This window comes from Haliotis rufescens, unplaced genomic scaffold (genome assembly GCF_023055435.1).
Source record: "Haliotis rufescens isolate VD_foot unplaced genomic scaffold, xgHalRufe1.0.p SCAF_4, whole genome shotgun sequence".
NCBI classification, from domain to species: Eukaryota; Metazoa; Mollusca; class Gastropoda; order Lepetellida; family Haliotidae; genus Haliotis; species Haliotis rufescens.
In genome coordinates, this window is record NW_025964112.1 from 50,242,093 (window position 1) to 50,254,334 (window position 12,242).

Sequence of the window (12,242 nt, forward strand, 5' to 3'; positions counted from 1 at the left end):
TGTTTGCTTGTTGTTTAACGCCGCACTCAGTAATATTACAGCTATATGACGGTGGTCTGTTGATAATCGAGTCGGGACCAGACAATATAGTGATTGACATCATGAGCATAGATCCACGCAATTGGGATCAATGACATGCATCAACCAAGTCAGTGAGCCGATCCCGTTAGTCGCCTCTTACGACAAGCAGAGTTGCTTTTTACAGCAAGCGTGGGTTGTGAAGACCTCTTCTACTCTAGATCTTCACGGGTCTATTGTCCTCGTGCTTAAACTATAATAGTTCAAGGTCAAACTATACTTTATTACACTACACATGGGGTGAGTGCAAACCTTATTTCTTAACTAAAAGGGTTAAATAAACAGGGATGTTTATAAAATCCCTTTGATTTTATATAATATCCCTAGAATCTTATTTATACATCTTCCATTGATATTGTCACATGTGAATGTCTCTCGCTATAAATTTATTTTACATTTGAACACAATGTGATGAAATGTGTGGAATGATGTCGATTAAACGACAAATGTTTTCTTGATATTTCTGTGAATCAAACTGACAACCTTCGTACCTGTAGCCCACCCAGTGAGTGTACCACTAGGCTACAGAGGCGCTGATAAATCACAATGCTTTAAAGAATGTCTTTTTGAAGAACCAGTACACCAGCAACAGATATTTTATGTTCCTTGAAAGTATGTTTGAAACATAAAATGTTGACAAATGTTCCTTAAATTTTCTTTTTGGTGCATAGGTTAGATAAAACACTTACATTCATGTTTTTATGAGAAATAAAACCGTAATCTTCAGGATAAAACCAAGTTTATGCCCCTTGGTTTTATTCCTTTGAGTTGGGTTTTAAGTCTCATAAAACCCTCTGACGTGTTTTATCTATCACATATGTCCCTTTCCTCTATTAAATAATTGGCAAGTCTGTTTTAAATTAGTATTCCTGTATATACCTGGTAATCAATACAGAGACGAACCACTTGTTTGAGATGATAGATGATCTTTACACAAATACATGTGTACCATGTAAACAACATAATCAACCAACAGAGCTCCAGATAAGCTGCGTATCTGCGTAAAATACGCATCAGAAATGCAGAAATACGCATTAAAATAAAATCCAAGCGTATCAAATACGCAACGAACATTACAGATATGCTACAAAAATAAACTTGTGTGTATCATCAAAATATTGTGAAGTAACCCTGCGTATTTGATTAGCAAATCAGCATCTTATTTTGAAATTATAAACCAGCATTCTGTCAACCTTGCCAAACTCCACGATGACAGTTACATCATGATCATTTGCCATCACACTTTCGTGTGGAATTATCGTGGTATTTTTGAGTCCTATAAAGCTCTCGAACCCACACGACACCTGTTTGCAGGGACTAGATGAATATTTAACTTAAATACCCACATGTATAAAAACTAGTGGGTAACAGAAATTTGAATACCCAGATAGAATTACTGATACCCAATGATTTAAAAATGCATGGGTAAAATACCCACAATACCAAAAGCTTATCTGGAGCTTTGAACCAATCAAAAGTTCAACCTGATGTGAACATGTAACAAATGTTTTATTTGGGATAGCACTTTCTGCAGTTGCCCCCCCCTCCCCCCCCTAGATTTTCTTTATAGAAAACAGTTTTATTTGAATCAAGTTGGGAACAAGTGATACTTGTACAAATATTCCCCCCCCCCCCCCCCCCCCCGGTCCAAAAAAGTTAACTACAGCCTTGCAACGTCACCCAGAAATGGGCTTCACACATTGTACTTATGTAGGGAATCGACAACATGGCATAAAGACAAAAAAAACATACAATGATTTTACTAGCGCTTCAACCAATATTTCATTCTGTCTTTAATTTTTGGTGAATTCAAATGTAAATTTGAGCTCAGTGTTCATGTGTTTGGGTGCCAATGACATGGTTAAAATCATTATAGCACTGTCAAAATAAATTCCCAGTGTCTGAAAGACATTCTTAAAAATCAAAGTGATTCAATTGAAATACTCCATGGAAATGTGTTTGATAATATTCAAAAAGCCAACAAAAACACCAAATTCTAAAAATTATCAGTACCAGCTTATTATTTTCTTTGGACATGGGTGTTGACATTTTTAATTCTCATTGCACATGATTTCTAAGCACACTTAAATTACTAAATGCACACCTAAAGATCTTTGTCAGAGAATTATTGCACCTTTGGAAAAAACCAACACATTTCATTCCCCATCGTTGATTAACTTCTCAGCAATTTCACATTTTTCAGGCATGCCAAAGACATCTATGTTATTATTTTATGGTTATTATTATCATATGAATCATATGAGCATACCTCTATTACATTGGAGGTTTATATCCAATAGTTAATTTATGTATTGTATTGGGACATCAATCAGGAGCTCTTTATAATGTTGATTCAATTTTGCTGTTGGCATGGCATACCTTTACTATATATGCAGTTTAACAAACAATTTCACTTCTTGATTTTTTATTAGTATTGAATCAATATGAAATATTACTTTCTGATGCAAACTTAACCATTCTTAGCTTCATAACATAATGTTTATTTATACCTGCACACAAAGCAATAATTGTAATGAAATAACAAATATACGAATTCCACCATGTTGTGGAATTTGAAATATTTTATACACTCACACACAAAGTGGGTATGTATTGGGCTGTAACACTCTGCCATGAGGTGTGCATGCCTCTCACTTTCATGTGACCCTAGCATGTCTGAAAGATGGCCCTGATAACAGGTCACACAGATAACAGGGCCTTCATCAAAACGAGTCAGTTTTAAATAAGGCCAGTAAACAACACTTCTTATCAAGACCAGGATTAAAGACAGCATTATCTGGAGATGTGTCTCCCATAAAACAGACAAGGTGACAAAAGTGACGGCAAGACATAGCTGAACATGACAAAGCACCAGTTAAATCTATTATTACACACCTGTGATGTAACATGTTGATGTGCAAGAATAGTTCTAGCACTGGCTATTAAAAAACTGTTAAAAACCAATGAGTTAGAACACACCACTTCACTACTTCAGCAGTTCAATTATGGCATAGGGTCCCTGTGGGATCATTCTTCAGGCAGCTGTAAATTTTGGGTAAAGAACAATGTGTTTTCCAATGTCATAAACACAGTGGAACAATAACTCACTTATTTGTCCTGTACATGGAACATTATCCCATGTAAACATGAGTTATAAGAATTTATGTCCCAATCTTAGGCTACTCAGATGTGACACTGAAAATGACTGCCTTGTTATGGTGCACAGGATATTTATTGCTCAGCAAACTTCATGTAAACTCAGTTTGTTCTCTAAAATTACGAGTAAATTTGAGTATAAAGACAGGTCATATGTCAAGGCAAGTCTTGATTGGTGGTCATCGATCAGGGTATTCGTCATGAGTGAGTGAGTTAGTTGGGTTTAGCGCCGCTTTTAACAGTATTCCAGTCATATCACGGCGTGTCAGCTTAATGTTGGAGGAACGCCCGAAGTGATGCAGGTCTTAGACGTTTACCACTTCTGTGAAACCCACGAGCACGGGTATGGTGCTGACAAACCTAGAAACATAAGTATTCGTCATGACATACATACAGGTATATCATGACTAATGCAAGTTGTAGATACTCCGTGATCGACCATACCAGGGTATTAATAAAATAATCAGAACATCACACTTCAGCTCAACCAAGACAAATCCATATTCACATTTTTGTCAAGCACCTTATACAAATAAGCAGCCGACTATACATGCTATAAAGCTTGTTTGTTTGTTTGTTGTTTAACGCCACACTCAACAATATTCCAACTATATGACGGCGGTCTGCAAATAATTGAGTCTGGACCAGACAATCCAGTGATTGATATCATGAACATCGATCCAAGCAATTGGGATACGATGACAATGCATCAACCAAGTCAGCTACCCTGACCACCCGATCCCTTTAGTTGCCTCTTATGACAAGAATATTCACCTTTTATGGCAAGCATGGGTTGCTGAAGACATTATTCTCACCCAAATCTTCACGGGTGTCAGAAGGCTATAACGTTTAGGGATTATTCCTGTACTAATACCATCATGGTTTTTGCAGTTTCCACTTAATCTTTGAGTATGAAGGGTTACACACATGATAAATACACACTGCAACTTTGCAGGTTGGTTACTGTCTTGTTAATCTGACAGAACATAATACAAATAATGTCCATGGTTACCGTGATCACAACTGAAAGATATGGTGTATATTTTCTTGCATGGGTGATATATCTATAACTTATGTTTCAGATACTTATAACATGTCTGTTTACTTCATTATTCCAGTTGGAAATAGACAAAATGTTTTTGTTCATGTTGATGAACATAACCCTGCAATGAAAAGGTTTTCAATTTTTTTTGAGACACTAAACAAGACTTTTTCTTTGGCCTATCAAGTCGACATTTCGAAAAATTAAAAATATCAAAAATGTAAAGTTTCTAAGATACATTTTCAACAGGTTTTATATAAAGCATTTTAAGTAATCTTTTTATATTGATAGTGACAGTTGAGATGATAAAGCCAAAATATGTTCCAGTATGCATGGTACCAGTTTTTCTTTTTACACCACACTCAACAGTATAAGATAGATGCCTGAAAATAATCATGTCCGGACCAGTCAAATCGATGATTGACAGCATGAGCAATGTTCCACACCATCAGGTTACAAATGGTTTGCAATTGACAAAGTCTCAAGCGCAATTCCCATGGGGTGGTAATAGTTTGAAAAGTGCGTGAGTGAGTGGTTTTACAGCGCTATTAGAAATATGCCAGCAATATCATGCCAGGGGACACCCTAATATGATATTGTACTCACGTGTTGGCCTTTGGCATGACAAGCATACGCTTTAACAACACGGCTACCCCACCGCCCCACTAGTATGTAGATGTGCAGATAAATATAATTACTTCATGAATTGGTGAAACCAATCAGCACCATGGTATTTTTCGTGTTTCTCAATGTCGTTCTCATGTTGAGAGTTATATCTGCAATCAGAGACCATATAATCTATTATATGGTCTCTGCTGCAATGATCTATAACCACTTATACCTCGGGATATGATGACAGGTTTATTCATCTATTATGGTGGTAGTACCTGTGGTTTTGACGTCATCAACTACGCCATCGCTCGAGCTAGCTCATACTATTTACTCTAACACTACTCACAATGGCAATACGCTACAGTATTATAAATTGCTAACACTAACCATGAGGTCAAGGTACACATAACGACTTACTGTCTGACATTTGCATCATCCCCATACTTGGGTCCATCATGGCTTCTGGCGACATCATTGACGGCGACACCATCGGAGGTGATGTCAAACTGGTTCTGGCATGGGCATGTCTTCTCTCTGAGCCTCTTCTTATGGGCACAGGTTTGCCCATCATGTTCTGTGAGGTGTGGTCTGAGTTGGACAAGCCAGGTATTCCTTGTAACTCCTTTGGATCATCAGGACTCCCTGGGATCGTCAGAAAAGTCATGAGAATTCATTCATGACTCACATACAGGACTTACCTGTACAACTTTCTTTCAAAAGTTTAACTTTATTTTTTTATTAAGCGAGTGAGGGAGTTGGGTTTAATGCCTATTTGAACAGAATTTCACGGTGTGTTAGTAAGGGTATATGGATGAAAAAACAAGAAATCATAACAAGAATGAATCCATGATTCAAACTCTGACAATGTGACTCTGGTATACCCAAGGGTAGTCCTGCACCATGACCGTGGAATATATTTATTTTATGAAAAAAACATAATCTAGAAATGCATACAAAAGCAAGTCTAGCCAGCTCAAGCTAGCTCTATTCTGAAATCAGCATAGGGAATTTTTATTTTATTTTTAGAGTCAAGAAGGATATTGTGTAATATAAGATTTCAGAGACTAAATGTTAGTCTAACCCAAGGGATGCAACTCTGCACAGTGAGTTGCTAGCTTTATATGACTGGGTACCCGTGCCACAGGCTCTATGTAGGAAACAACAAATATGGTGCATGTACATGAGCAGGAAACTTGGGACAACAACAATAATTGTTGCTCTTTATGTATATCTCATTGGTCAGTACCTGGCATGCAAAAACTCATAAAAGTTGTCATTATTTTTCATGATGGATTCACTATGCTGTATTTTTTACCATAATATTGAGGGTGTTGGCAGGCCAAACAAAAGCAGTTTATTTAAAATAGTGTTTGTTTGTTTGTTGTTTAATGCCACACTCGGCAATATTCCAGGTATATGACGGCGGTCTGTAAGTAATTCAGTCTGGACCAGACAATCCAGTGACTGACAATATGACCAACAATGAGTGATACAGAGTTTCCAACTGCCACATTGAAAAATATTTCAGTTATATCATAGCTTGCCAGTGAGAATCCTAGAGTGACACAGGTCACAGACAGTTGACATTGGCAAATGAAGGAGCATTATTGTGGCTAATCTATATTCAATCCCACTAAGACCAGATCCTGGCAGATAAGGAACCAAAACAAATTACTGAAAATTTCAATTATAATGATCATTCAGTCACTAGTATACTACTTGGTAAGGATGGTACAGCAGAATTGTCTTCCATGGGGACATGAATAATTCAGTTCGTATAATAATATTTTGGTATTTGTAACTTTATTTTCTATAAGACATGAGCCAATAATATTGTGCCTGTCACTGTGGTACTGAGGCATCACCTGGAGGTGTAGGTGGCAGATTCTTCTCCGGCTTCAGGGGATAGTTCATTGCCATCTGATCAAACATGCTTCCACTGGCACAAGACATCGCTGTTGCCGCCAGTGCGTTGAGGCCCGAGAAGTCCTGGGAACTGGAGGCATGGGCCATGGACTGCAGTCCCATCGCCATGGCTGCCGCAGCCATGTCCATGCTGCCATGGTGACCATACTCATTGTAGTAGCCAGGGCCTGACTTTCCATGAGGTGCATCTGGAAAGGAAAAGTCTTGCATTAATAATTGCAAACCAAAGAAGTGAAATTAAATTGTTGTCTTTGAGCATGAAATGTTGTTTTTGCTCTTTGATGATGTTTTAAATGTACCACACACATACAGAACGAGTTGGTTATTGTGAGCAGGTCCTAACTTTCGATATAAAAACTTAACATTTGCATTTTCCCCTAAATACAACCAGATCTTCTATACAGGTGAGTCCTGATGCATCACAATTGCCACAAAACATTTAAAGTCTACATGAGGAGAACACGTAACATGCAAATAGAATGTAACATCCAATTATCTGATGGACTGTAATGACTCAAATTCACAATATATTTTGTTTTGGGCGTGTATTTTTACATTGATGATGGAGCATCTTATCATGCATCTGGGAAGGAAAAGTTCTGCACAATAATTGCTACCCGGTACCCAAATAGAGAATTTCAGGTTCTTTGGATACATGGTGCCAGGACGTTCGCGTTTCAACCATTTAGCATGCTGAGAGAAGATGATTATTGAGTGAGTGAGTGAGTGAGTGAGTGAGTTGGGTTTAACGCCGCTTTTAACAGTATTCAAGTTATATCGCGGCGTGTCAGCTTAATGTGGGAGGAAAGCCCGAAGTGATGTAGGTCTCAGATGTTTACCACTTCGGTGAAACCCACGAGCACGGGTATGGTGCTGACAAACCTAGAAACATAATCGGGGCGAACCGGGATTCGAACCCACAATCATAGGTTTCTAGCGTGCCCAACTCTGCAAAAGAATTGCGGTGCATTAGATGACTGGGCCACCCGTGCCCCCAGATGATTATTGAAATTGATGATAACCATGATAATCGAATTGATCTTTTTCAGCTTAAAATGTTTTCTTTGTTCTGTGATGTTAATAGTAGTTTAATTAACTACACTACAGTTGATGATGTTGAGCAAAAATTGTCAGATCCTTACTTTACATGCCCATGTTCTACAAACTACAAAACACATCTTAAAAAGTACATAAAAAGACATGCAACAAAGGCTTAAAAAAGACTTGGCATGTATAATACAAACACTGCATCTCATCCTTCATTGATGCAGAACAGTACAAGTCTATATATATCATATCAGGAGAACAGGTGACATCAAAGGCTATTTTCTGATGAATTGTAAAAGATTTATCATACTAATGTTGTCTTAACTTACTATATATTTTAATTGGGTATCTTAAATTTGCATTGATGGTGAAACATGACATCACATGTCCTGTTGTTATGTAGCGTATTGTGTATGATGATGCTGTCCTACTACGGAGATGTGTATCAGATCTTCACAAAGTGTATCAGTACACCCCTAGTTAGACATAAGAACATCTAATCAGCTGGCATGGAGAAAAGATGAACATTTAACAATTCTACCAACAACTTATTGTGCCATCATGATCTACACCGCCTCAGATTACAGACCACACTGTACCATATCATCTATTTGTCATCAAATACCAGGTCTCAGGCCTCTAACAATAACATCACACACCTTCTAATTCCCCCATGAGGTCAAAGCCAACATGTGGACATTCTCCTCACAGCCGATCCAATAGCTATGTTGCCCACAACCTCCAGACATCTCCTTTGTCTTCCCCCTCCTCCAACTTCACTCACACCGTCTCTACACACCTAAACACCCCTTTTCACACCGTTGTAAGGTCTAAAACCCATAATTTACATCCAAGCTTTGCTCATGGGGACAACACAAGCGAGGGAGGTTCGTCGTCATCCATGCATGAAATCTAGTGATCATGGTCATTCCATTAAACTATCACCTGCTGATTATTTTGTGAGTGTATCAGTCAAATCTTTCTGCAGTGCTCAATCCTATTTTCTACCTTTTATTTGAGTCAAACAATAGTTTCCGTGCCCCCATAAAAATCAAAGCAAACAGGCCTTTAATCCAGACACGTGCCTCAGACCTGTCGAAAGGAGTCTTAGGAGTGGTGGAATTTCTATTGGAACATTATGAATATTTCCTCACCTGTTAGTTGAAGCATGTATATTGTGATACCTTGAACAAACAATGGACCAAACAAGGATCCAGTAGGGAAATATTAGCATATGCTAAGGCTATTATAGTACAAGTTATGGATGCTGTGAACGTGTCAAACATGCCATCTGCCTATTGAAGTGCCCAATGCCAATTCATTGCACTCCCTGCCAAATAAAGAGCAGATTTTATTATTTGCTGACCATGGCATCTACACACTGGGGTAGAACCTGAGTTATTTTCTACTGAAAGATCATCATTTTGATTCATCTCTTCATGACACTGATGGATGGATGTCTACATCAAGGGCATCCTTCAGAGGGAGCTCTTTGATGACTGTCACCGATATTATGATAAATCACCTTATGAAAATATAGGACTGTTTATAAAACAATTAACAAGATCAATTTTTTTGTATATTTCTTTACTTAAATCTGTGCTTGTGAGAATGGTACTTACAGTCCCGAAGTTTACGGTAAGATGTTTTCTCAAAACATTTTCTTATTTATTTACTATTGATAAAATAAATAAATTACCCAGTCACCATTTGTTCCTCTTAAAATAACGTTATGACAGTCAGGTAAATACATGCATAACAATATTTAGCTTGTGACTGAACAATTGTTCCTATTCCCTACATTGAAATCAATACATCCCATGGTCATTTTGGAATTTCTCAACAATAAACAATTGTCATTTTTATTTGCTTTTGAACAAATTGAACATGTAATGTACTCTTCCATGTGGATAATTTCTGACATTTTAGTATTACCGTGATTACAAAGAAATACACAATTATAATTTAAACATTTAGACTCATTCATGCCTTAAACAAGCATTGATAAGTGCTCTTCTTTCTGTTTGTTGTTTAACGCCGCACTCACCAATATTCCAGCTATATGATAGCGGTCAGTAAATAATCGAGTCTGGACCAGACAATCAAGTGATTGACATCATGAGCATCGATCCACGCAATATGGATATGATGACATGCATCAATCAAGTCAGCAAGCCTGCCCACCCGATCCCATTAGTCGCCTCTTACGACAAGCATAGTTGCCTTTTACGGCAAGCATGGGTTGCTGAAGACCTATTCTACCCGGATCTTAATGGGTCGCTACTCTTTCTGAGCATTCCACAACAAGTATCACTTGTCCTCAACTCCTTTGATGTACACCTGTTCCCCTTTGCCAGTCTTGACCAAGGGGCACTACAGAGAGGGGGACACATAAATCTGATGATATTAGAGTTTAATTCATGTTAGTCACACTGAACTTGATAGGTGGCACACATCTAGAAAAGGATCAGTCGGAAAGTGCCATGTTTGAAACAACACCAGAATTCAGTTTCATTCATCCTGACCATTGAAGATGTTGAAAGAACTAGCCGTACTTGGTATACATACCTTGTACATTTGGACAAACGTTTTAATGCTTTCCAGGTATTTCCAATCTGTATTTCTAACAGTACACAGCAAACACTGTCCTACTGTTATGAAACTTGACTTCACTTTATTTCAAAGTTTTGGAAGAATACCTCATTCAAGATGTTCAACCTTGTACATGTTTATGACAATTTCCCTTAAATGCAACTAAGGTCACCAAGAGGACCAGATTCAGAAGTTCAACACACTGGTAACCAATCACTTTTCTTGCCTTACAGATTTTCTGGTCAATTTGCCATGAGAAGCAGAATGGAAACTAAAAGTTAAAACATGGAGTCAAAGTGTTTGAGGTTAAAGCATTAAAAGAAATCAAACAAAAGGATACTAAATATGCTTAAAAGAAGCATCTAAACCGTTTAACTTGCTTAATCAGATATATTGTTTATGTCTTTCTTCAGCAAAATTTAAGGTAGCCTCATTTCTAAAACAGGAAAAGGAATCAATCAATTAGTGAGGCTACCAGAAATTATTTATTATTTCTTTCATCAATTATTTTTCATCTTATGTTATTTTTAAACAAACTGTTCAAGGCATATTTGTATATTGATTGTCGACGGATGTGATTGACATGAAGCATGAAGGACTTGCATGTATACATACGGTAAACAACAAAGGACTATGAAGGTATATATACACACACACACACACACACACACACACACACACACACACACACACACACACACACACACACACACACACACACACACACACACACACACACACACACACACAGTGATCCCTCGCTACAACGCTACCTTCGGGGTCCAAATAATTGATGAGCGTTATAGATGATCAGCGGTCTAAAGAAGGTCGAGTCGTAGGTGGTAGATGACCAACAAAACAGTATACATGCTCTGCCTGCCTAACACGATCAACGCTGCTCATTTCAGCATCAGAGTTTCAAAAAAGATTAGAATAGAAGTTATTTATGATTCATAGTGTAAAAAAAGATTTATCAAGTATAATATGCGCTTTAAAAAAACACAAACATCGTATCCCTTGAGGTGAATAAGCAGGTAGATCTATAACAAACTTGGTCAATAAAAGTAAGAAATTTGATATAAAACATCACTAGACATGATGATTTACCATTTAAAATGTGTTTCATGCTCTCAAAGGCATTGTTATATATATACAACAAAACATATATATACCATGTATACAGTAAACTGTGTTAATATAACAAACTTTTTTCCTGTACATATGCTGTATATATGCTTATAATAAACTCAAATTAGTGGTCCCTTTGAGTTAGTTACAACCGTAGTTTACTGTATATAGTTTATTTCATTGAGTAAGTGGAGAGTGATATATTTCATCTGTTGGTAGTTAAAAAAAGTTCGACATAGTGTGTAGTTGTGACATGGTGAAAATGAAGACCTGATAAGCAATTAACAATGGCCTTCACTAAACATTGGTCATATACTGCAGGTATATTCGTGATATTTGTGGTAAATTCGTGTCCTTGCTGAGGTGAAGCATCCACATGATCCAAGTACGAGCATCTGGCTCAAACCAGGATAATGACCACAAGGACATTGGTCAACACAATGGGGATGACCCCAACAAATCACCCCCCACCACCATTCTCGCCACACTAATGAAGCATTAACAACCTCCGACAGCCTCAATCTTTGTCCCAGACTCAATGAGGTGTGATTAAAACTGTTAAATCAACTGTTACTCTTTCTCCAGAGGTGACACGCGATAATCAATCCATGATTTGTACTGCAGATACTGAAATACACACTGGCCCTTGTTCACAGCCAAG

The 12,242-nt window shown here is 37.6% G+C and overlaps 1 protein-coding gene across 1 annotated transcript in view; it reads right to left on the reverse strand.

Annotated features, from left to right (window-relative positions):
• The window catches only part of LOC124151213 (D site-binding protein-like), a 53,993-nt gene that overhangs the window by 27,011 nt on the left and 14,740 nt on the right, over positions 1-12,242 (reverse strand). Inside the window, exons 2-3 of the mRNA XM_046523574.2 lie at positions 6,754-7,002; positions 5,306-5,530 (exon numbers count right to left, since the gene is read on the reverse strand). Of these exons, the coding sequence (XP_046379530.2) occupies positions 5,306-5,530; positions 6,754-7,002 (474 nt within the window). The remainder of the gene's footprint in view (positions 1-5,305; positions 5,531-6,753; positions 7,003-12,242) is intronic.